Below are 25,812 nucleotides of genomic sequence, written 5' to 3' on the forward strand. Positions count from 1 at the left end.
CACATTTGTAGAGAATATATTTTATACCTACGGAGTTTCTTGATCCGGTCTTTGCTCACCAATATTGCCAGACATAATCTACCCTTCCACAAACTTTGGCATCCACTCAGCTTTCTCTGCATTTCTAAACCAGGTCTTATTATAGACTCTCCTCCATCTATGCCTTTGCAAATTAAAGATTTACTCTGTGAAAACGTAGGTGTGACAAAATGACTACCTCTTACTGGCTCTTTTCTGCTGTAAATCTATAAGGGGACATGACTAGTCCTCAGATGCTTTCCACCAATCCGTCCCCGACATATCTTGGGCTTTTCCAGTTTAAAGTACTCCAAACCTGAGAGCCTGAAACTGATTATATCGTAAGTTTTACAAAATCTCGATCCACTGACTTTAAAACACATATGGAGTCTACTTAAATACATGACCAAAAACTTGGATGAAGAGCAATATATGCACCCATCTGCTAAGCCCAGAGAGAAACCTGTCACTTTCAAGCACATTCAGTACAGAATTCCCATTGTTTCTGTCTAGGTCAACTGATGCTACCAGTTTAATTTGTCGCTGTAGCAAAATGTATTATGAGAGGAGCGCCTCCCCAGAGGCAGTAATAGCGAAGAAGGGTTTGCAGTTTAATTCCAGGTTAATCTCCAAGGTTCCTGTATATAGATAGTAATGCATTTAATATTTATTTCAGTTGTTACTATGTATTATTAATTTGTTCTTCTGAAACTACTGACGTACAATATTGTTGAATGGCCTCTTCGCCATGTTTTTGTTCAGTAATGTTGTTCCTTGTTAACTGGTTATGGATTTAAGAGTATTTAACCATGCTTCTCTTGTAATACTGTTAATTTCGGTACTGCTGCATCTCCTACGATATAGGGTGTAAGGGTGGGCAGCAGGGTTAAGGTAGGCATTAATGAAATGTACTCAACATTATTGTGCCCTGGATACGTTGCGCCTTTCTGATGCTTTCGGCCTTTCTCTTTGATATGTATTGTAGAGGTTTTGAGCTCTTCAGAGCCAGCATGGTGAAGAGCATGAACTTTCACCGGGAGACAGAGAAGCGGTCCCTCTTGCAGCTGAAACGACAGTGAGTATCATCGGACTTTTGTTAAAAATCCTCCAAATAATTTCTGGTCTGAGGACTTCTTCCCATTTCTGGGGTGATCATTTTTATGCGCCGACCAGCAGAAGGGTCTTGTCGCCCATGAATAGTCATCCGGTACTTCTCTGGGTTTGTGGTTTCATCCATTGGATTTAATTTCAGCATTGCTGGGTAAGAACGAAATATTTAATCATTTTCATACTGGGCCGTAACTTAAATTTGTGTTTACGTTGGTTTCTCCACTGGATGAAGCTTTGAGTGTCCTGCAATAACGGGCATGCAATTACATTCCATTAGGAATGTTCTGTAGACTTTCTGCGTATTGTGATTCCTCTATTCGCTGACCGTGTTGTCTGTAATTGCCATTTATATATTGTTAAAGCTCAGCATTCCTAGCCACTTGGTTGCTAATTAAAAGATTGGGATACAAAAGCCTAATTAACTGGTGATATAAATACAGTGCTGGACCTCTTGAAGCATACAAAAAAGTGTGCAAATCATGACCTGATTTAAATGGCACAGTCCACTCCTACTCACGTGCAGTCCTTCAGGAATGAAAAAGCAGCCCATGCCAGGGCTCATGAACTGTATGAGAGGGAACACAGTGTACTGACCACCATTTCTTTTGGGTTCCTTGTTTAGGATGGAAAGGATCCGAGCCAAGCAGGAGAAGTACCACCAGAGCAGGCTGCCCAGCAAAGACATGGAAGATGGCAAAGGAGGTGAGGCTTTGAATTGTGGGGAGTCAGATGGCCTTCTCCCTCTCATCCTTTGTACCCTCTGTGGGATGGGCTTGGCCATGGAGTTTGGAAAAATTACACCTTGCACTAAACCAGAATGTGTGCGGCCATCAATGCTACAATACAGAGGCCTGTAGGAGAGTTAGGCGATTGGTTACAAGATTTTGGCACTGTTCAGAAGTGTGGCAAGATAGAACAATGGTGTGTGGAGTGACATTTAGAAGTCAAGACCACATGAGCAGACCGTTTGAAAATTGATGTAAACACAGAGTGCAAATATCCCCTTCTTGGCAGGCTCCCCGCCTCCAAAAGTAATTCTGATCTCAATAAATTATATCCAATGCAACAAAATTAAAAGCAGCATATCAACCATGCAGCCCACTTGTAAATAAATTAAACAGTTGAGGAGGGAATACAGCCTGCTATTGTACACTTGTTTGTGTGAATAGCAGAATGCTCAATTCACTTCAGATTATGTTGTTGCCTAGACTTTGAGTTCCCATTTATTTGTAAACAGTTTCCCCCTGCAGACGACACTACACCCCAGAGACTGTTGTGGTTGCAGGTGGCTTAATCTCCGTGCGCTTTGCCTGACCACTTTATCAGAGGTGGTTAAGCGGTTGTCAATGCTGGCATCATTCAGCTGAATGCACAGTCTTATGGTAAGTTAATGTCATTCCAAAGACTGAGCAAGTATGTTTGATTTATCTGGCTACAATGTCATCTTTATAGGATTTCCACAAGTGGGCAGTTCCCGAAAAACTAAAGATTTTAAAAAAATTTTTTTTAGAGTAAGACATCTAATTTTTACACGGCATTCTGCTCTAGCACCAGTGAATGTTTGATTGGTTCAGATGCTCCGTCCATCACCACCCCATTTTGTACCACCATAAATTAGGAGCCATTAAAAAACTATGAAATATTCACTAGGAAATTGTCCCATTTGAAGTGACTGGAATCTTCCTAACAGGCTGGTGAAGGGCAACGGGCTGTGACAAAGACCAAAGCGTGTCAGGATAGACATAGGTCAAAGTGGTACCCAATACTCATTGGGGGCACCGATCCTTCAAGAAATATTCACTCCTATATAACCCAGCCATTCTCTGTTGAATACCCAAAGTAATTGTATATTTATTAAATAGTTTGTTAAGATTCAAATAGCTCACATACACAAAGATTACCAGATCAGGAATGCACTGCCTCTTAATCTCATTTGGCAAATGCCCGGTTGGCTAGTCCCTTAACAGCCTTCCAACCCACTGACCTTCTTATTTATGGTTCAATGGGAACAAGCGATCACCAACTCTCCCTTCTCCAAGCGTCCTCAACGGAGTCTATATAATATATATTAGAACATTGGAATGTTGGTAGCTATATTGAAAACAATGGAGTGCTACGGGCTTATAATTGCTGGTATAAGCACGGATCTCCAACATTCCAATGTTTCTTTGTTCACAGCTTTGGCTGTGAACAAAGGCTACAGGGAGCCTGAGGGGATTTTAATCCTGTCTCGCTCCCTGAAGGCTTTGTTGTATTTGTTAGAACATTCTGTCCTCTAGTGGCAGAATATTCTAATAGCCTTATAGCCCTTCGTAGCAGTTCTATACTTTCTTTTAAAGTCCCTCTGCTTTGTTAAAGTCCCTCGCCTTCGGCTCGGGTCTTTAACGCTGCAGCGGGCCTTTAATAGCTGGTATAGCCCGCTACGGCGGGCTATAAGGCTATTTTAGAACATTGGAATGTTGGGAGCTCCATTGAAAACAATGGAGTAGCTTCGGGCTTATAATGGCTGGAATAAGCCCGGAGCTCCAACATTTCAATGCTTCTTTGTTCACAGCTGTGGCTGTGAACAAAGGCTTCAGGCAGCTTGAGTGGATTTCAATACCCTCGCGCTCCCTGAAGCCTTTCTTTTATTTGTTAGAACATTTTGCCCTCTAGTGTCAGAATGTGCTAATAGCCTTATAGCCCTCCGTAGCTGGGCTATACGGCTATTAAAGTCCCGCTCCCTTGTTAAAGGCCCTCGCCTTCAGCTCGAGCCCGGTCTGCGGCGGGCTATAAGGCTATAGTAACCCTGCTCTCTCACAGTCATGAATGTTAATAACGGGGTTATAATACACATCTTGCAGCACCCGTCCTTAAGGGCAACATGGTATTCACGTCAGTCTCTCGAAGATGACGGACAGAAACAGTGCTACTTTGCCGTTCAATTGAAAAGAGCAGAATCAGGCCACTGGTCAGTCATCCTTGAACACTAAAGTATTTTCCATCAGAGGCCCTGAATAATCCATTCTGTGATGAAATGCTTTTATATAGGTTCCCTGTCTTCAAATTTGCATTTTATTAAGAGCGGTTACTTTTGTAGCTGGAAGTTGATTTTTGCACCCACCACATCGACCTATATATGTTGTATTTTATGGCACAATCAAGTGTTTGTTTTTGTGTTTTTTCTGTTTGTGTGATGAATGCTTCCTGTGTGGAAAAGTAATCTGATGGCTTTTGAATGAGAAGGTAATGGATGATTCCGGTTGCATCTTTCATCTTTTTCTTCTAAAAATGAAATGAAAAAAATTGTCATTTTAACTGTGTGCCATAAAGAACCATGTCTCCTTTCACTTTTGGTTGCTCCAGTAATCCATACTAGCTTTCGAACAGTAACTTTCCTGGATCTGCTGCTAAGTGTCGCACACTATACTAGAGGAGTTTTCACTGTTTTCTAAAGTTTAATCACTAGTAACATGATACCTATCCGCATTATTCATATTTAGTAGTCACCACAAGCTAGTGGCAGTAATGGGCATTTGTATAGCTCGTATAAGCTAAATTGTCTCTAAGCACTTGCATTGTAGATGTGGTGATCTACATGCAAGCTCTTGACTACTTGTAGCTGATATGTTTCCTAACGCTTAATATCAGGATCAGAAACCTCTTCTACAAGTACCTCCTTAGCTACAGCTGTTCACTGCTCACATCATACATACATGCCCTGCTTGTGTATATGCTGTATGCCGCTTCCTATTTAGACACATACCTATCACTAGTCCCGGTTATACATCAAGCAGTTGAACTTGAATGTATTTTGTGATGGAACCCCAGTTTTTTTTTCTTCTTTAGAGTGTAGGAAAATACCCCATTAATTTGCTCTGGGACTAAAATCTGTCCTGTGAAAAAACAAGTTCAAATCCTCTCCACCCCGTCACTGCAGGCGTTCACGAGTAGAATGGGGCAATGGAGTCTATCGTCTGCAGCCTCCTAGCCTGCAGGCAAAATTGCAGAGTAGTACAATAGCCAGTCCGGACCTGAATTTGTTAGTGGTCGAAGCCCCATTGGTTTACAGATCCATTCCTTTAATTTTTTTGTTCTTCCTTTCTTACCGAAGTGACCCTTCAGACAGGCTTTGAACACTGATTTTTACAAGTCTGGGCACGATTCATTATCAGGGGTTCTCAGTAAACCTCTCACATTATTTGTTTATTTCAAGGAGCCCGTTTACCAGCACTACCATGGACACCAAGCTAGGGATGTTATTGTCTCATTCTTATTCATTTATAGCCTGGTTTTTCATTTGTATTGAAAGCTTTATGGCTCTCTTTGGCCTCGTGTATCTATGCTGTGCGTCTGTCTCCATCAAGCCATCCATCGTCCGCTGTTCAACATTTGCCACAATAACCTTCCATTCCTCTCGTCTTATCTCCTCTCTGAGGCAACTGTCCATTCAGCATCTTCATCCAAAGATCTCTCCACATTCCATAGTAAGCTTGTTGTTCTCAAAGGTCTTTCTCCCTTTGGCCACAATCCACGCTTACATGATTACAATTATTTGCTTATCAGGAAGCAGGGTCCCACTTACTTCCCTGCGTCTACTAGCTATAAATATATGAACATGACTCAGTTATCACATACAGTAATGTCTTTACCAGCTGTCTTACTAGCAGGGCTTTGTAACAGTCAAGACTGCAATATGACCAGCATCCTGCATGCTCACATAAGAGGTAATCGAATACAGAGATTACTTCTTGGATTAGCAGACCTCTGCTTACCCTCTGTATGCTAGTTGGTGGACACATGGAAGTGTTGCAAAAGACGTGTTTTATCTTTGGTGGAGTATGGACGGGATGTACATTGTTACAACGCATGCTTTTACCACGCATGCCTTTACAACGCAGGTTTTTCAACGCAAGTCGTTACAATGACTTGCGTTGGGGGGTGCTGGATAGTGAATAGTTTAATTTACTATTCCAACTCCAGTCCCCGTGGATAGTAGGGAAGGTGTTGGATAGTAAATTAAACTATTACCTATCCTACAGCGCCCCCAGCGCAATTCGTTGTAATGACTTCCGTTGAAAAACCTGCATTGTAAAGGCGCTGCATGGTAAAAGTTGCGTCGTAAAGGATGTTTTCCTTATGGACGTGGCTTTGTTGAAGGCACTTCATGACCGACTGCTGAAAGAAATCTTCTTTCCTTTCTCTGGTAAGGGTATAAATGGTATCTCGGACACCCACGGAGCAATCAAAACTGTCTCCTAAGTATCACTACCAAGTTTAATCTCTCATGAGAGGGAAGCAATATTCCCAACCTTCTTCCATCACTGAACTTAACACGCTGGTTGTGCGGATTAGATCTTTGGTCACCTGAACTTTTCCATGTCCAAACTGGATTTCACCTCGGCATCCAGGAAGGATTCCATAAAGTTTCAGGCACTTTGGTGTTCACAGTTGAGTTCTAGAGATATCAATACTTCACTTGCACAGAGGATTTTGTCAATCCAGATCTCCAGCAGCCTTCATGTAACCTGCGGCTCACCCATCAACAGGCGTTGAGATACAGGAGATCCACAAAAAGCGACAATGGAGAACCCTTCTCTGTTTACGCCCCAAAACTCCAGAATAAACATTTACTTTTTCAGTGACAGTTCACTTTGCAACATTTTAGGAAAGGGCTAAAATATTGTTAGTCCTGCTCCCTACTGCCCACTAACTAACTCACTCCTACCTACCCCCTATTGGTCATCTCTCTGCACCCTTCACCCAAAAGTAGATGTTTACTCATTTAAATAAATACGTCAGACTGTACAGACTGTAATTCTACAAGTGCTGATTCTGCTTCTGTTCTGATATTGGATTGTTTTTTCGATATATATCAATTGTGTGCATCCTAGTCTGTATACAACCTTATATACATTTTCCAGGACCCCCAAAGTATGCATTATTTATGACTTCCACCCACTCTTAACATATATGTCCTATGAGCACCTGAAAATTAATTTGCTCTGGAACCCTTTACAGTTGGCATACAGTCCTTCTAATCTGCTTTGCCAGGATCGTGGTGCATAAATACTCCCAATGAAAAAAAATACAAATGAGTATCTGATAATAGCTCAATTTAGTGTCCTGGTTAGGGAAATAAGCCAGAGGAGTCCCTTCCTTTGTATAGCAATGCTGTTTAATGTCATGTCTTGGTTTCTTTCATATGTTCGATCTGCTAACAACATTTTGGAGCTGCATCCAGTTCTCTCACACCTCATTGATAAGCCATTTGAGCTCAGTTTGTTTATAACCTAACCTTTCTTAGAATACTGAGAATTTGGAGGCCCTTACCTGTGCCAGGCATGTCAGTTAGACTTTCTGGACCTTGGAGTCTTGCACAATCTTCACTGTGACAAGTTCTACTTATGACAACCACTTATTTTTCCCAAAATCCTACCTACTATTCATATTTATGTTTAACTAAGTCGTTGAGATCTAGAGAGAATCTCTTCTTTCAGAGTTTTTTAACCTATCTTTTAGTCTGCTTTATTAAAACCAACATGGGAGGCTTTGTGGCTAAAGCAGCTCTTGCAATTTGTATAGCCTCTAATACTTGCTCAACTAGATTCTACACATCTGGATAAGTTCAAGACACCTAGTTCTAGAAATGATACAGCATCATAACTTCTAGTCTGCCTATTAATGGCATTTACGAAGTAGTTATATAGGCTAAGTCACCTTCAGGTATTATCTGTTCCACTGCTTTTTATAAAAGAGTTGTTCAGTTTTAAAAGGAACCTAGTCACCAAAAATATGATTGTCTAATGCAGTCTCCCCTCTTTCCCCACCCCCAACTTATCATTTTGACTTGGTAATCTGTCTAACTCATTTGAATCGGATAAAGTAAGAAATTGGAGCCGAACTGGCAAGTGAGACACAAGTGTACCTATTTGTTGAGTCGGATTCTCTTAAGTCTTTGGCTCCCTCCTATTACCGACAGCCACTTTCCTACCCTGTTCCTAGTTGGCCACATCCATCAACATCTGCATGCATGCACGGTGCCAGCTGTGCCCAGCTTTGGGTAATCAATTATATAAAGAAGCAGTTCCTTGTCCTCATCGTAAGTAGGAGGTATTCCACATGTTGGTAATTGTAAACATCTTTGAACATTGAGAAGTGATCGTTAAGGTAACTTTACTGAAGTCCTTCTGTGGCTAACTGTTAGTAGGAAAGTGTTCCTGTTGAGGGACACTGCCATGAGTGTGAGGTTTCAAGAAGGCAGGGTAAGCGCAGATATTCCAATGTAAGAGAAATAAAAGGCCACGCACTGAGTCCGTTTTAATTCATCAATACATTTAATATGGTACAGCCCTGGTGTTTGATAACTTAACAATTAATTTTATTAGGCATATATTGGGTTGTTATAAAAAGGAAGCGGAAGAGCACCAACAACAGTCATCATCCAGAAGCAGAGTTGGGTCTGAATGAACGGAGGATGTGTTTTCGTGGTGAAATCACTTTTTAGAATGAAACATTTCTCTAGTGTCATGCCTTGCAAATACCCAATTTTCTACATGGCTGTCAATGTGGAGCTCTTGCTTCCAATGTGGCTGACACAGCCTTTTCCAGCAGATTGTTGCTTTTCCTTCCCATGCTAGAATTGGCAGTGCACCACCAGTGCGTACACATATTTTGTGATTTTCACGTGTTCCAGTGGGTTGACATGGTACTTAAATCCCAGTTCCCATCTTCCATTGAACAGAGCAAAGTGACAAGAAGGAGACCTCCAGAAAGAAAAAAAAATGGTGGCGCCCTTGGTTAGATCACGCCTCAGGTATTGTTCATGCATGTGTGGTGGCAGCGGTAGCATGGATTTCACTAACACAGTCAAACTCTGCTATTCACTAACTTTGTGTGCCTTACAGATTGATAATAACCACAAGAAAGGAGTATATTGACTAACACTCATCTTAGCACTCCTTTTCCCTTTTCACAGAAACCTAGCACCATTTCTAATACATACTTAAGACAGTTTGATGAATGCAGTGTTAACCTCTGGGCCATCGATTTCCTGCTTTTTGCTCATCCTTAGGTGCTTTGTTTACAGAAACCTCCCAATTGTTTGATATTTTTGTGTCATTTTCTGGAAATCCCATTAACTGGACGTACTGGCCACATTTGAACATAATTACAGCTACGGTCAATCACTTGGTATTTGTAAAATGTAGCTATTTACTAGTTGGAGTATCAAACGATGGTTTGGGACAGAGGGAATTAGAGAGATTAACAACATGCTGGAACCTTTGGTAGGCTCGTAGCTTTAGCTTTGAGGAACTCCCTTACTTACGCCAATGCATGTATATGACTTAAAGTTCAGTCTATGACCTGCCCCTGTCGAGTATGCCATATTAGTTGCAACTGAAAGAACAAGGGGCTTACAAAATTGTTGAACATTGAGGGAGAGTCTTATAGTTTTTATTGGAGCCTATGTGCTGTAAGCATAGCCAATGATTTTTTTCGGATATGGGATGACAAGGTAAGTTCAGAGTCAAAGATGATAACCAGGGTCATGTCCCATAGATTGCTCCACTACAGAGTCAATTTTGCATTAAAACATTTTCAAATTGCATAATTGCACTAGTGTAGAGTTCATTTTGAACTAACATTTGGACTGACCAACTAGTGTGAATGTCAATTTTCCACTGGCCAGTCAAAGAAATGTCATTTTGAGACTTGTCGGGCAGTGCAAATATGGGGTCACTGATTCTAGTTAGCCTTTGAATGATAGTATAAATGACTATTCTCTAGTTCTGGGTGAAATTTAAGAGGATGTGGATCCTCATTTCTTGCTAGTGTTGTATTGTTTATTTTTCTACTTGTTCTCAAGTTCTGTTTAGAATTTGTTGACATTTTAAATGTCTTTAAATAGTTTTAAGTTCTGTTCAACTGATCTGTTTCTAGTTAGAATTTCATATGCAAACCTGGTGGAATTGACATTATCGGTAGCAGGTAGTTAAGGGACGACTTATAGTTTAAGTTAACCAAGTGTTTTAATGTGGGTTGGAGTGTAAATGCTTGGACTGCCTCCATTTGGAAGCAATATCCCTCATTATATCCCTCATTTGAGAGATGTATTTGTCTCATTGTTTCAATGTTAGCTCAACAACCAATTTGAATGAAGAGTTAGTCTCTTTACCTTTTGGTCTCAAGATGTATTTATTATGCAAATATTGGGTTGTATGGTTTTACCTTTAACCTGCCTTTAAAAAAAAATATATATATTTATCATTGGAACCCCAATATGATCATACGTTCTTCATGTAAGACTTAATTATCAGTGGTTTCTCTGACATTACTAGTCCCAGAATGCACTGGGAAGCTAACACAAGTGTTACAGCTGACATCAGGTGCATATGCACGATTCAGAGCCATGACTGCACCTACCCTGTAGAAGTGGTCACAAGTTAGGTACTTACTCACATTCCCGTCTGCTCAAAAGACTTTGAATAACCAGGAACATATCCTTTAGCATTTTATTAATCCTTGTTTAATACAGTTTTACCTCACAAATGGATTTATCATCCCGAGGCCGCATGACTAATTTAGCTCTGGCTGCCAGTGCCGGAAGTTGCAATGTATTGGCTGTTTTGCTAAGCATCTACAAAGGCAATTGACATTTTGCAATAGATAGCTTTGCAATTGTCCCCCATGTACTTGTCGAGTTTCCAGTTTTTGCTGCTGCCCTCTAACTCTTTGCTCCTGCTTCTGGCAGTGCTTCACTCAGGTGAGTATTACCTGTTTGAATCGGACAGTGAGGAGGAAGAGGAGTCCATGCAGGAGGATCAAAGGCCAGCCAAGCAGAGCGCATTCCAGGTACTGTTCAAGAGTGGAGATTGATTCATTTGTTCATGTTTTTGTCAGCTCTAACATGGTCTTGTTTAATTGTAAACAATCACTTTTAAAGTGTGTTAGATGGGAGAGGCAGAAGGAGGTATATTTAGGATTTCTCTTTTGGCCGCGTATATATGGGTTTATGTAGAGGCTACGTTCTCGACCGTTGCACTTGATGCCATGGGCTTAATAATGGTCCTCTCCCGCATCACGGAAGCCGGCATTTACTGTCTGCTACCCAGGAACACGGACCTAGCACAACCCTATATCTGGAATTAGGAGCACACGGCTGCGGCTCCCTCCCCCATTGGGATACTCAAGCCATCGCACCTGCCCCTTCCTTTCACTGGATGGGTCTCACTAATACCGCACCATTACCTTTGACGCTCTAAGCGGTCTGGTTCCCCTACACCTCTGATTGTATTTTTCTTGATCTGCCTGTTCACCATTCGTGCCCGCAGTTCCATATTTGTTAGTATGCATGCAGGAGTTGCCAACATTTATTACAGGCAATTGCACACAGGCATGCTTATTCTAAATGTCCTGATGATGGTCCATTTATTGTGTATATGGATCAAAACGCCGTCGACACCCGATACACCTTATACACTGCTCTAAATTGTCATTTAATGTGTAAATGTGTTCTCTCACAATTTGTTTGTTACATTGACAATTGTGTGTTTAGTTTGTCCTTCTTGGTTTGGTTGGATGCAGGCTTGTGTCCCACTTACAAATTGTCTTGTCTATATTGTTCCTATTTGAATTTAAAATATTAAATATCTGACCTCTGTCCGGCTGGACATGTTATACAAATATAGTACTGACTGGTTCTATATTCCCCCCCCCCCCTTTTTACTGTTTTTTTTTTCTAGGGACCACTGTTCTTAAAAATAGCTTAATTCCCAAGGTCCCTGGCAGACCATACTTGGTTCCCTTGTTTCTTTACAATATGGGTTTTAATCTTGACATTCTCACCATAATATGATAACCACAACTCAGTGGTCACCACACGCAAGGTGGAAACACCTCCCTCATTGAATCAAAACAAAAACAACACCCTTTGAACCGCACATCATACTGGTGTAGCACGCTTCCAATGTGGACAAACACTTCAGCACCTTGCATAGAGGTAGTATTCACTATATAAATGTTACAATACAATGCATATTGTTAGAAATGAGGTTCTGATTGGCTAGGGTATGTTACTCTGGTAACTTGGCACAGAGCAGGTAGACTTATCATCAGAGGCAATATGTAAAGCGTTTGTGCAACTCACTCGCACAGCAAAAAAATTAATACACTACAAAAGAAACTCCACCCAGAGGGATATGCAAAAATGTGCTTTCTATATTGTATATACCATAAAACCAAAACGCAATACATCATAAGTACTTTGTACATTATACAGTTGTCAAGATATGTCCGTCAAATGCAGGTAGCACAAGTATTTCCCAAGGTTTGCAGTATCAAGCAAGATGCAGAGCTAAACATTCCATAGATATCACTTTAAATACATTTCTCCTATGGAGCTGTTATGGCCCTATTAGGGCAATTGCGGGAAAAAGGGGTTAGGGTAAATTACAAAAATACCAGTGTGCTCCTATACCACTTTGTACAGTAATTTTCTAAGACCCCTGTTGAAATGACTGTATTTGGGCATAAAACAAAGGCCACAGGAGCACCTGCGCGCCTACCACACGTGTTACGGTAGTGTGAAATCTCCCTCAACGGTTCTGACACTCATGGCAACTCTACTCTGCTCTAGGGTTCCTCGTCCGTGGTTTCACCCCTACCACAGGGAAACTGAACAGTGCTCCCCCTCCACAGTAGGTCCACAGGGGGAGGGGGCACCAGCTTGCAGGCATGCAAGAGACCTCACTCCCAACTTCTAACCCCAGCTGCCCGAGATCGCGCTGTGTAACTGCAAGAGCTCCATACCTATAGGAAGCTGGCTCTGTATATGGTATACCACTAGGTGAGTATACCGTGCACAGAGTCCAAATATTTCTCAGACGAGAACAGGGCTCAATGAAAAACCCAAAGTGCTCTATTAGTGGTAGTGTGGGCAAGCAGCCCTAGGCCTAACACAGAGGAGTGTAGAACATTTACTGCACGACCAAAAAGGAGATCCACACCAATTTTATCAAATTAAGCATTGTTTGAGTTTCACTAAATAAGTTTCACTTTAAAAAGACACAGTGCAATTTTTAAAATGTTCAATGTTATCCTATGGAGGAAAACAATAATGCAGTTATACAAGTAAGAATCCAACTTACAGTTCCAGTCTTTGAGACCAAAGGTCAGCATGGGGCAAGGATCAGGTGAGTACCAAAGCGGAGGTCAAAAGCTACACTGCTTACAGGTAGGTAAATCGATTACAGGGGCCAAGCTTTGGGGGTTAGAGCAAGCACAAGGAGGGGGGCACAAAGCAGCACCAAACATACACCACCAGTGGCCCAAGGGCAGCCGGGTGCAGTGTGCAAATTCAGCGTTTTGGCGCCCAATGCTTTTCAATTGACAACTTGCTTTGGATAAACAGGTTGCAGGCGTCTCACCGGAGCTTGCAGGATGGAGACCAATGACAGCAGAGTTAAGTAGAGATGTAGGGGATTGTAGGGGCACCATCGATCACCAAGGCCCTGGGTCTTCAGGTGCAGGGATGCCTCTAGACGTTGGAGATTTCTTACCGGAGACAGTCACAGGGAACCTCTGCATTCAGGCTGCATGCGTTGTGTAGTCTGGGAGAGGTCTGCCAATACTGGACTTGAGGGCAGGATCACTGGGGAACCTGTTCTGGTTCGGTGGTCCACCTGGACATGGGCTGTAGGCGTTGGGTGCCGAGTGGGCAGGACTCGCGGATCTGGAGGGCATCCGAGTCCTTTGTGTAGGTTTCTTGGGGACAGAGCTGCTGTCCTCGGGTGCCTCTGGTCTTTGTTGCAGAGCAGACAGTATGCTTTGGGTTATGGATGTTACTGGCTGCAGGATAGGTGTCATCTTCGTTGCAGGGTCTATGAAGCTGGAAACAGGCCGGTAGGGCTCGGGACAAGTCAGTAGTCATCCTCCGGCTTCGCTGCACAGTGTCCTCTTCATCCTTCTTCTTAGGTCGGCAGGGAACTGCTTTCCAGGTCTGGGGAAGCCACCTAAATAGTAAATTTAGGGGTGTTTTAGTGGAGTAGGAGTTAGGGCCAATGGGGACTTTTTCTGGGGTGACTACACCTCTGGGAGGAGGCATAGTCTTAGCCCTGATTGGAGGGGTCTCCCCATCTTCAAGATGGCGGGGACTGAAAGTTGTGCTTCACCCAGCCTTCCCCACCTTACGGGTGGAGTTGGCAGAGGTGGGCACCCCCATCCCCCTCTATTCTTCTTAAGTTTTTCTGCCCAAAGTGGGGATGTACAGAGGGGCTGCCATCTGCTGCTAGCAGCAGAGGCTGGGGGTCGCATTACAAAGGCTTTAGGCATTTGAAGCTTCCCTCTCGAGCCCCGTGCCCATCCTGTGGAAGGAGGTGTGACACCTCCACCTAGGATGGGCATTGTTTCTAGTCCCAGAGAGCAGAAGCTCTCAACCCATGAGTCCAGAAACATGTCTGGTGATGGCAGGCTGTCTACCGCCAGTCTGTGTCAACACCAGGGTTAGTAGGTTTTCAGGGGACACCTCTGAGGTGTCCTCTGAGTACATGGTACAATAATCCCACACTGGCATCAGTGTGGGTTTATTGAGAGGAGTAGTTTGGTACCAAACACTCCTGGGCTCAGAAAAGCCATCATGGTGCACAGGAACTCTGGTTTCCAGCCCATGTACTCGCTATGTCTTCCCTCACATGTTCAATATCTAAGATTTGACTTAGATATTGTAGGGGTACATCTGCTCATGCAGGTATGCCCTCATCTGTGGTATGTTGCACCCTGCCTTAGGGCTCTAATGCCTGCTAGAGGGATGACTTCCCTATACCTTAGGCAGTGCTAAATGGCATGGCACACAAGCAGTGTGCCATGTCGACTTTGTCGTTTTGTCTGCACTAGGCCATGCATGCTACAGTGGCAGTCTGCCTGGCCAAGGTGAAGGGCCCGTAGGGGACCCTCTTCAATCTCAATGCCCTAGGTACCCAGGTACCATTTACTATGGGCCTACCGGGGACCTGAAGGCCCAATTGTGGAATAGTTTTAGGGAAAGAACACTGGTGCTGGGAACCTAGACAACAGGGACCCAGTACTCTACAGTTAAAGTTGCATCAAAAGCCCGGCAAAAAGTGTGTGGGGGAGTACTGCAACAGAACCCCATTGTCTCACAATACCTTTCAGCGGTTTTGGCTTCAAACGATGGACTCTGCCACTCTTGAATGGCATACTCAGTCTTCCTGAGCGTGGCGGGTCCCCGCAGCGCTGCCAACACAAAGTTTTTCCTTGTTGCCTCAGCAATGCCGCAGGAACCACAGGTGGCTTGTCGTGCCTGCACTGCATATGCGGCGCAAGTCCGGAAATAATGAAACACCCTCTACTGGAGAGTTGTAGTTGATCCGGCAACCACTACTTGAGTGGCGTAAGTTGTGAGAAGGACACGCCAGTCTAGGGCAGCACTTGGTCCTTCCCCACACGGAGCACTCATTGAGAACTCGCAATGATCTGAAAACCAGTTGTGTGCACAAAGCTCCCTTCAGGACACAGAAGCTTTCGATACCCTCATTCTGTAGGTAGGAAGCAGCGCTTGCCACATGCTGATTTGCAGGTTTGAAACTGAGGATCGTTTGACCACAGCGCCTCGAGTAGCCCACTGCTGCCGTACTCCCAAGAGGTAGAGTCCCACAGCAGAAAGGCATACAGTAAATCTCTTCTGGCCCTTAGATTGCAAGAACAGGGGGCAAGCCAACAAGTTCTTGGAGCACACTTGGGGCACAAAGAGAGTAGCAGGCAGGCCAGCTCCAACGTCCAATTGCAGAGTGGCTGTCCCTCCTGCAACCCAGGAGGCAGCAGGCCAACACAGCAAAGCAAGTAGTCCAAATGGTGGTTCCTCCTGGCAGCACAGCAGTCCTCTGGCAACGTGCAGTTTGTAGAGCCAGCAGCAACTGGTTACAAGTCCCATGCAGTGTTTAAAAACATGGGGTCAGAGCCCCAGTAATTATACTAAAAAATGCCTTTGATGAAAGGGGGACTTCAAAGGAACCCTTAGAAGTCTGCAATAATCCCTTTCAACCTAGCCCTGGCTCCAGACGATAAATAAGGGGGTAAATCAGTCCTTTGTGTGAGGGAAGGACACAACCGATACAAATGTAAAATGTGAACCACCTCTCCCAACTCAGGAAGACTATTAGTATGCAGAGGAATACAGATGTATCCCCTGTCACACCCAGCCCTTCCTGTGTTGTAGGTGTCTAGAAAGCGGTCACCCCGCCCAGACGTGTATTGGAGTCAGGCTGCAAAGCACAAAGTCATAAGCACAGAGAAATGCCCACTTTCTAAAAGTGTCATTTCTAAAATGCTAATGTAAAATCCAACTACCCCAGTAATTAGGTCTATTCATGACTATTCTAAACATTCCAAACATGGCAATGCCGCTCCATTCTGATCAGGTATTACTACTTAAAAGTATATGAGGGAATTTCCAATCTAGTTGTAGGATGATGTCTCTTTATATGGGGCAGGCAGTCCTCCCAAGGTTCTGGAGTAAACAGTTGCAGGACTAGCTGACTCTGGCACAGTTTTCGACGAGGGATGCAGACAGGCTGACGGGGCCAGTACCAAGTCAGCTGCTTTTTAACTCCTCTCTGCTTTGGTAGCTCTTAGATGGCCTCTCTCCTCTTAGGTCATCAGGATCTGCTTCTCTCATGCCAGGGGGGACTCTAAATACCGAATTTATGGGTGTTAGGGGAGTGTAGGGTAGTAGCCAATGAACTACAGACCCTTAGGGTAACCATGCCCCCTATGTGACCACTTCCTGTTGGAAGTGGACAAATCCCTGTCCCAGAATTCCCAAGTATGTCATCACAAAGATAACTACTTCTGAAAAATAGTGTCCACCTCAGTTTAGCCCACTTTAGGGATGGTACTAGCCTGGGAGTGGCTCGCCTACCTGACTAGCTAATTTTCTCACCTGTCCAGGGCCTAAGGGGCTCTGGACAAGGGGGTCAGCTTTCTTTCCTAGGAGGGGCGCCAGAATCACATTTCAAAGGCGGCACCTCTTTGAAGCTAGCCGCCTTTGGAAGACTAATCAGCAGGTCATACTGTGGGAGGGGATGTGACACACTCTACCCGGACAGGCTTTTGTTCTGGGTCTCCTGAGAGCAAAAGACTCTCATCCTAGAAAGCCAGAACAGTGTCTCAGGGGGCAGGCTGGCAGAAACCAGTCAGCAAGCACACCAGATGCTAATAGGTTTCCAGGGGACACCTCCAAGATGTCCTCTGGGTGCATGTATTGGTAAATCCACCACTGGAATCAGTGTGGATTTACCAATACGAGATATTTGATAGCAAACATCCCTATCTTAAGTGAAGCCATGTAGCTGGGTTGCATATTTTCACCAGTGTTCAGCACATGTTCTAAAATAGCTTCCCTGGTCACTTGTACTGGCAGTAAGAGGACTGATCAGCAAAGGGGCATATCTGCCTGTGCAGATATGCCCTCGCATGTAATATTACATACCCTGCCTTAGGGCTGTCAGGCCTGCTGTAAGGGGTGACTTAAAAATATTGCATGTAGTGGTTGGTGGCATGGCACACGGGGATATGTGTCATGTCATGTTTTCACTTTTGTCTGAACCAAGACCCGCAGCCTGCAGCGGCAGCCTTACACGTGCTTGGTGAGGGGTCCCTTAGGGTGCCCCAATTAGTGCTGCAGCCCTTAGTGACCCTCTTTAGGACCGGAGGGACTTACAGAGGATGCTAAAGGTTTTGCCAGGAAATGGATCTGGCACTGGGGACCTGGTTAGCAGGGACACAGTGCACTTCTAGTCAAAATTTCATCAGTTACCAGGTAAAAAGTGGGGGTAACCATGTCTAAAAGGTCACTTTCCTATACTAGCGTATGAGAGGAGTAGACCTCAAAGCAGTGATAAATGAAATAGGCTGTTATTTACTACCAGTACATGCCACAGAATAAAGGCACATGTCCTACCTTTTACGTACACAGCACCCTGCCCATAGGGCTACCTTGGGTCTATCTTAGGGGTGACCTATGTGTAATACAAGGGGAGTTTAAGGCTTGGCAAGTAGTTTAAAATGCCAAGTCAGAGTGGCAGTAAATTGCACACACAGGTCCTGCGGTGGCAGGCTTCCGACAGGACTGAAAGGCTACTTCTGTGGGTGGAACAAACTGTGCTGCAGGCCCAGTAGTAACCTTTAATTTACAGGCCATGGGCTATATGGGCTACCAATTTACAAGGATATTTACAAGTAAATTAAATATGCCAAACATGTGTAAACCAACCATACCTTGTTTAGGGGGAGAGCACATGAACTTTAGCACTGGTTAGCAGTGGTAAAGTGCTCAGTGTCCTATAGCCAACAAAAAGAAGGTCAGAAAAACATGCGGAGAAAGGCAAATAGTCAAGCGGGGTCAGAGAAAAAGGGGAGCTTCCCAAAAGTCGTTTTCCCCATTCCCCCTAAGCATGCAGGTCTTCCACCTGGCGACAGATTTAACCATGCTCTGAGAGCAGACGTCTGTTCTGATTCCCTGCCCGCACTCAGCTCTGATGTCGAAGAAGAGATTGGGTTCCTCGAGCACAGGTTCAGTACAAGCCAGCCTTGGCGCCCAAGACAAAGTTCACACTGGGTGCTCAGGTCAAGCCTGCAAGTCACTCACAGACCCCCAGATGGCCAGTAGCCAAGGCAGAACACTGCTTATGCTAGAATCTAGAATTAAATCCTCGGTCAAGACAAAAGCCTCATAAACCTTCAGTTCCAGTGCCTCCAATAATGTCTCCTTGGACTCAAAACATGGTTTTGCCTACCAAAGCTCCACCCAAGGGCACCCGGGCTCACCATGCTGCACCGTCCCCTAGGCACTGAGGTTCTGAACCAGCAACATTTGGTGTTGAAATCCCCACAGTGTAGTCTCCAAGCTGATTTTTTTCAGAGCCAATCCCAACTCAGCAACTCGCACCGAAGTCTGCGGTAAAACAGCCATTGGTGCTGAGATTGTATGTCCCACAGGGTTACATTTTCGAAAAGATGGCAGATGTTTTAAAAGTGAAATAAAATAAGAGATTCCCGCACTCAGATATGGGCAACATTCTTGCCAAAGCCCAGCGATGCATTGTATTCTCAAAAAAAGACACTTCGCTTTTGAGCAGGAGTCACAATGTTCACCTCCTAAGCCCTAAAATGGTTTGAGATTTGAGACTGTTACTAGTCCTACCCCCCATTACGATCTCATTTGTTCCTCAATTACCACCCCTCCCATCACACTCTCCTCCACCTGACCCACAGGATTCAGACTCGGATACAGGCAGTCCCTGTTATCCATAGGGCTCATATGAGGAATCATTCATGGCTCCCCGGTTGGCTGACCCATGGCAGGATTATGCAGTGGACACGACGGATGACCCTGCCTTGAAGTCATGTGCTGTCAAATCATCTCAACAAGATGACACTTATGCATATCATGCAGTGATTCTGAGGGCAGCACAGCATCACCACATAAAGCTACATAGGGAGGAGTATGAGTTTTTCTAAATAAAGATTTATATAGTGCGAACAAGATCCCGAAGGATATTGGAGCGCTTTACAAAAGGGCGGAAGGAAGGTCATAAACCCAATATTGACATCAAGTAAGAATACACAACGTGAATAATCGCATGATTCACAGACAAATGACACAAAGGAGAATAATACAATAAACAGGTATATAGCGGGCTATAAAGGGGGCACACAATGCGGTAAAGAAGAGCAACATCACATGATTGAACAATGGTTGTAGGATCAATGATTTCGAGCCAGTGAACCTAGCCCAGATTAAGGTAGGAATTTGCCCATTAGGAATCTTTTGGCTTCCAGTTTGAAAGAAGTCGTTGAGGAGATTCTGTGTACTTCCGGTGGAAGAGGGTTCCATATCTGTGTGGCAGTGCCGGAGAAGTCAAGACCAAGTCAAAAATCGCACTAATTTCCCATGCTGAAGGGGATGCATAAATTGAAAGTGAAAATATCAAGCAGCCGATAAATGCTAGAGTGGTAACACCGCATATAGAAAAACAAATATAAACCTGCTCCAAATAACTCAACTTTTGTTAAGGGTCAAAAAGTCCTAGACTCCCTGGTGGTTCAAACTGCCCTTTTGAGGGCCTCGGCTCAGGCCACAGATGCTCACACGTCTGAGATGACATTGAAAAAGATTGACACAAGCAAAATATTGGCATATTAGCAATTTGGTGGATCTCTTTTCCAGCCATGATAGATACCACTGGAAGGAGATGGAGGAGCTAATAAAGCACCTACCAGAAGTCTGCTGGAAAAGGGGACACAACTTATTACGGGGGCAAAACTGTCAGTAATGCTAATATCAGGTGTGACCTCGTCGCAGAAAACACTGCAGGAAGGCGCCTCAATACCAGAGTCTTTCTTCACAGACCGACCTAGCTTAGGGGGTTTAGGCTTTACGTCTGAAGTGCAACAACATCTGTTAGACCCTTCCTTCAGCGACAAGCATCTGTTCCTGTTCAGCCCTCAGGTGGACCAGACGCTCGAGAAAATAAATAAAGATATGGATATTCATACCCATAGGTGTCCTGCAGTACCTCAGTCCCAGGTCAGCCTTCAGGAATTTGCAAATATGGGGAGGTCTCAAACTAGGAGGATCATACCAGAGACCACCGTATCAACTTTTCCAGCAGTGCTGTCAGGACCCCCAGCAACCCATGTCTTTCCACAAAGAGGCCTTTGGTGGGAATGGGTGGGGTAGAGGCAGAAGTAGTGCCACAGGGGGCTCCCCTGCTGTAAAGCATCGACTTCCCTTCCCTCTCCATGACGTAGGCTGAGGCACTTTTCTATGTCAGTGGAGAAAACATCATCGCAGATCTGTAGGTACTCTCCATCCTGCAGGAAGGTTATTGCCTCCAATTCCACCTCCCACACACAACATCCCACCCTGCCCTCATGTACTGAATTCAAATCACCTTCACCATGGGAAAAAGAGGTTTAGGAACTCTTACAAAGGGATGCAATAGAAGCAGTACCTCCACACCAATGTGGTGCTGGAGTTTATTCCCTGTACTTCTTAATCCTCAAAAAGGAAGGCACACTCCGGTCAGTCCTCGACCTTCAGCCAATAAACAGGTTCTTAATCTCTGAACACTTTTACATGATAACTCTACAGGATGTCATCCCTCTACTGAACCCAGATACATTCAAGTCACTGCTGGATCTGAAAAGCATGCACTTTCTTATCTAAATCCACCCAGCACACCAGCAGTACTTTTGTAGTAATTGACCAACACTACCAATTCAAGGTATTGCGTTTCGGAGTCACTACAACTCCAAGAGTGTTCACAAAGTGCACAGCAGTAGAAGTAGTACACCTGCTCAGAAATGCCATTCACATCCTTCCATACTTAGACAACTGGCTGATCAAGAGAAGCAGCAAGTGGCAATGCCTAGCACACACTCAACAAGTAGTCCCTCTGCTTCACAACCTGCGAATTGCATCCGCAGCCACAGCAGATTCAGCCTCCCCTTGGGATCCTCAATACAATAACAGGCAAGGCATATCTCAACCATAGGGTGATGGCATTCCAATAACTGCTGTCTCTTTTTCATGTAAGGACATTGGAAGGATTTAGTGTGTGTACCATCCAAGCTTTGCATTCTCTTGTTTGGTACAACAATGAGAACTTGTTTTTCGGCAAACCTTTTCTAACGCCTTCCACACATGACCATCACCACCAATGCCTCTCTCATCTCTGCAAGTTAACTGTTCAAGACCAGGGGACTCCTCAGCACCAGGGGTGCAGCATAAACTACCCGGAGCTCTAAGCCACCAGACTAGCCCTCCAAGCGTTCCTCCTTCTCATACAGGGAAAGATAGTACTACAAAAAACAGACTACATGACAGTCATGTTCTACATTCAGAAGCAAGGGGCACACATTCTCCCTAGCTCTCTGCACTAGCATAACACATATGGTATTTGGCAATCGACAAAAGCATTCGCAGGTACTTCCAATGGTGGGGAACTCCAACAATAGACCTGTTTGCCGCTCCCGAAAATGCAAAATGCCAAAACTTCACCTGCAGTTACCCGCGGTCCATGAGCAGTGCACTGTGGATGAACTGGTCGTGGATATTTAAGCTTTAGTTTTCTGCCTCTCCCCCTCATCCCCTACATGATGAGAAAGATTAGTTAGGTGTCCATGACCTTTATCCTAGTAGCTTCAATTTGGGCCAGACATACCTGGTATTCCATGCTCCTGGCGATGTCGGACACCCTCACAAGAAGCTCCAACATACACCAAGCCCTCTCACTTATCATTTGAAGCAACTCAGCCACCCAGATCCAAAGCAACTGAACAACGCAACTTGGCACTACTTGATGTCTTGGTGTTTGGTTATCTCAAACTCTCGCGCCAGCTGTGCCACAAAGTGAAAAAGCTTTCTGCAGAGTTAGCTGACAATATATACATAAAAGTAACCCTTTGAACCCCACTTGCCACATTTTTCAAACAACTATTTCCTATAGATTACCAAATGGCTTTGCACCAAACATGTAAACATGCTATCCGAGAAAAAGATCTTCTATCCTGCCAGGTGTGGGGTAAATCCATTCAGTGGTTTTACTGTAGCAGAGAACAAAATTTTGTACAGGAACTAAATGAAAAATACAACTTTTCTGACCCAACCCAACTTTAAGTTTTCCCCTGCACAGATCAGCACATAAATCGACTTGCTGAAGCTTGGTTACATACGCTAAGTGAATGACAAATTTCATGCAGATACATCCATGGGATCAGAGTTACAGGCAATGCAGCTCTAATGTTATAGTCACAGGCAATACAACAATTGTCCTGGACCATAACAACATAGTCACTATCAACGGCTGTGTAATCTATAGTACAGATGCAAATGTGTGTAGATATGCTATATATTACCGTTATTGAGTTTGGGGAATGGTCATGACTCAGCATGCAAAGCCTGAAATAGGTCATGCTGCTTCTCCCTTATGCATCTTCACCCCCTTTTCTCAGCCCATTCCCCAGCTTAACAAAATGTCTACTGATATCTCTATGGATTCCCTTGTTTGTAACCAATGGGTCAGGTTAGGCTCATTATTTTCTCTATAAATATTGTGAAATGAGTCTTTCAGTGGCAGAGTGAGTGGAATTTGGACACATTCTGTGGCTCTGCTAACCTCTAAATGGCGCATGTGAGACTATCGCCATGTCTCTGTCTATATATATATATATATATATATATATATATATCTATGAAAGGTAATCTTGCACCCTCTTTTGGTAGTGCCATAAGGTAGCTGCCTACAGTGTCTTTCATGTAGTACTGGCCCTGAAAGTTCCAATTCTTTTCCAACTTATATAATTTGCTCCCAAAGAAGCTCTCCATTCGCCTCTCTAGTTCCCAAAAGTGTTGGCTAAATGTGTTGATAATTCTGTCTCTCAGTGCTTTTCCACGCATCAGGGAAATACTACACTTTTTCCCCATTTCCAGACTTGTTGTGTAAAGCTTTGCTTAGGTACTGTTCCACCCTACTCCAGTATCCAATCTTCTCCTTTTGTCACTGTAACCTCTGTTCATTAGAGGCTGACATGTTCACTCTATTAGCCTGCATATGGCATTTTTCACATTCAATCACGAACCCCTTGGCTTATGTGAAGCCACCCATCAACATCTATTCTCCTTCTCCCCAACTCCACCCAAGAACCTGCTCTTCATTACGTGATGTTAATCGCCAGTGACCCTCTCACATCAATACATCTCTCATGCACTTGACTTCCATCCATCACGCCATCTGTATTTTGAAGTTCATAGTACATCTCATTTGCTGGACCTCAAGGGACATGCTGTACAAAAATCTATTAAAATTTGTAGCAATGAGATTTTAAAAATAATTAAATGTTCTCTGCTGGTTCCACTGTCTGTGACAATGACCTACTTTTTGTTCTCTTTTGGATTCAGTTGGCATATCAGGCATGGGTGACAAATGCAAAATCAGCACTACAGGAACGCCGCAAGCGCCACCGGGAACTGCGAAGGGCCGAGAGGCAGAAGAAGCTGCAACAGACAGGTGGGAATGGATTCTGTTTCTGAGTTTGTAGCCTGTTCACAAACACACTGTCTCATTCTTATGCCCCTCACTTTTGACTTGGTTCAACGTATGTGCTGGATCAATCTCAGCATCACATCTGTCCTGGAGAATGGTCATTGCCTTTTTCCTTGCTTCATGTCTAATAGACATCTACTGTATTCTGACCAGAAATACATTTCTAAAGACATCTGTGCCATTGTCAGATGCTAAAGGTACAAGCAATCCAGGCTGAAAGGATTGTACCACTTGCAGTACTTCGCCTCCCAAGGATAGAATGTACCATTCTCATCGCCACAACTACCCTAAAGGAAGGATATTCCATTCTGAGCACCGCACTTTCTTAATAAAAGAATAGGCACATCTTCTTTCCTGGTCGTTATGCTCCACTGTTCTCAGTATCACATCAGCCGCCTGGATGCTGGGCTTTACCACAGACAGTACCTTTTTTTCTGGGAGCCTACTAATACATGAGGTGCCCGCTTGGCTTTGAGCAGTGATTTTCTGATTTTGGAGCAGAACCGACTGAAAATTAACTGAGACTAACCTGTACTAATAGGTCTTTCTCAGCACTTTACTGAATATTGGCCTTTCCATTCAATGTGTCAAGTGATGGGTGCATCTATCATGTTCAATCTTTTACTTACTCGCCCTCCCACCAACCCTCTCTTTCACTACTCAAATGAGGTAATTTATCTTTACAGCCAATTCTCCTTTTTAAAATTATTAATACATGCCTGTTAGGACCAATCCTGCTCTGAAATGGTGTATCACAGCTCCACTACAGAAAGCAGCCTGGGGTACCTTTATCAGAGAGGTCGGCTCAACACTCCAGAATAACAGAGCATACGAAGTATTATGTTGTTTATCCATGCCAATGGTGCACAGACCCCCACTGCACCCAGCCAATGCTGCTTTATTATTGGGAAATACATTTTCTCAGATAGTTTTCAGTGTTTTTCTTTACCTTAACCACATGAATCAAAGCGGCTGTGCATCAAAATCTACTTCTACATCCTTGTCAAAGCCGTTGCTACACTATGTTGTTTTATACCTCTCTGCATAAAGTAAATTCCATTAAGCAAGTCCCAAGCTTGTACCTAACATTTGTATTGAAATCAAACAGTAAAACATTTTGGTACACAATTAATAAACTCAGCGTAACCAAGACTTTAAACAGAAAGCAGAACCTATTTCAAGAAGTACCCATATTTTTCTAATTCCTGGAACACACCACTAAGAAAATACTCTATAAAATCGCACCAAAAAGATTGGAAAAGCAAACCAAGAAAAAAAAGCTCAGTTTGACTAAGTGTATACAGAAAATGGAAGTACGAAATCTCATTTGTGTAACTCATTACATAAAGTATTATTATCCTCTGATATGAGCTGTTTCTTCTTCCTTTTTAAAAAAAATGTATTTGTTAAAGTTTTTCCATTTCCAAGAAATCAAAGCATTTTACATATAGCACAGTCACTTTGTTTGAGATGCAAAACAAAAGAAAGAAAAAGAAGAAAAGAAATAAAAGCAGTCCTTAATAACCACAAAGAGAAAAAACAAAAACAAAAAACACAAGTATAAATTCAAAAGAAACAG

General features: G+C 43.7%; 1 protein-coding gene across 2 annotated transcripts in view; it reads left to right on the forward strand.

Annotated features, from left to right (window-relative positions):
• PIEZO1 (piezo type mechanosensitive ion channel component 1 (Er blood group)) overlaps positions 1-25,812 on the forward strand; it is a 901,942-nt gene that overhangs the window by 758,065 nt on the left and 118,065 nt on the right. The window contains exons 28-32 of one of the 2 annotated variants that reach the window (XM_086945809.1): positions 1,004-1,093; positions 1,751-1,830; positions 8,852-8,923; positions 10,862-10,962; positions 24,089-24,197. In XM_086945809.1, the coding sequence (XP_086801935.1) occupies positions 1,004-1,093; positions 1,751-1,830; positions 8,852-8,923; positions 10,862-10,962; positions 24,089-24,197 (452 nt within the window). The remainder of the gene's footprint in view (positions 1-1,003; positions 1,094-1,750; positions 1,831-8,851; positions 8,924-10,861; positions 10,963-24,088; positions 24,198-25,812) is intronic. The other variant, XM_086945810.1, reaches the window with a different exon arrangement.

Source organism: Lissotriton vulgaris, chromosome 12 (genome assembly GCF_964263255.1).
Source record: "Lissotriton vulgaris chromosome 12, aLisVul1.2, whole genome shotgun sequence".
Lineage (NCBI taxonomy): Eukaryota > Metazoa > Chordata > Amphibia > Caudata > Salamandridae > Lissotriton > Lissotriton vulgaris.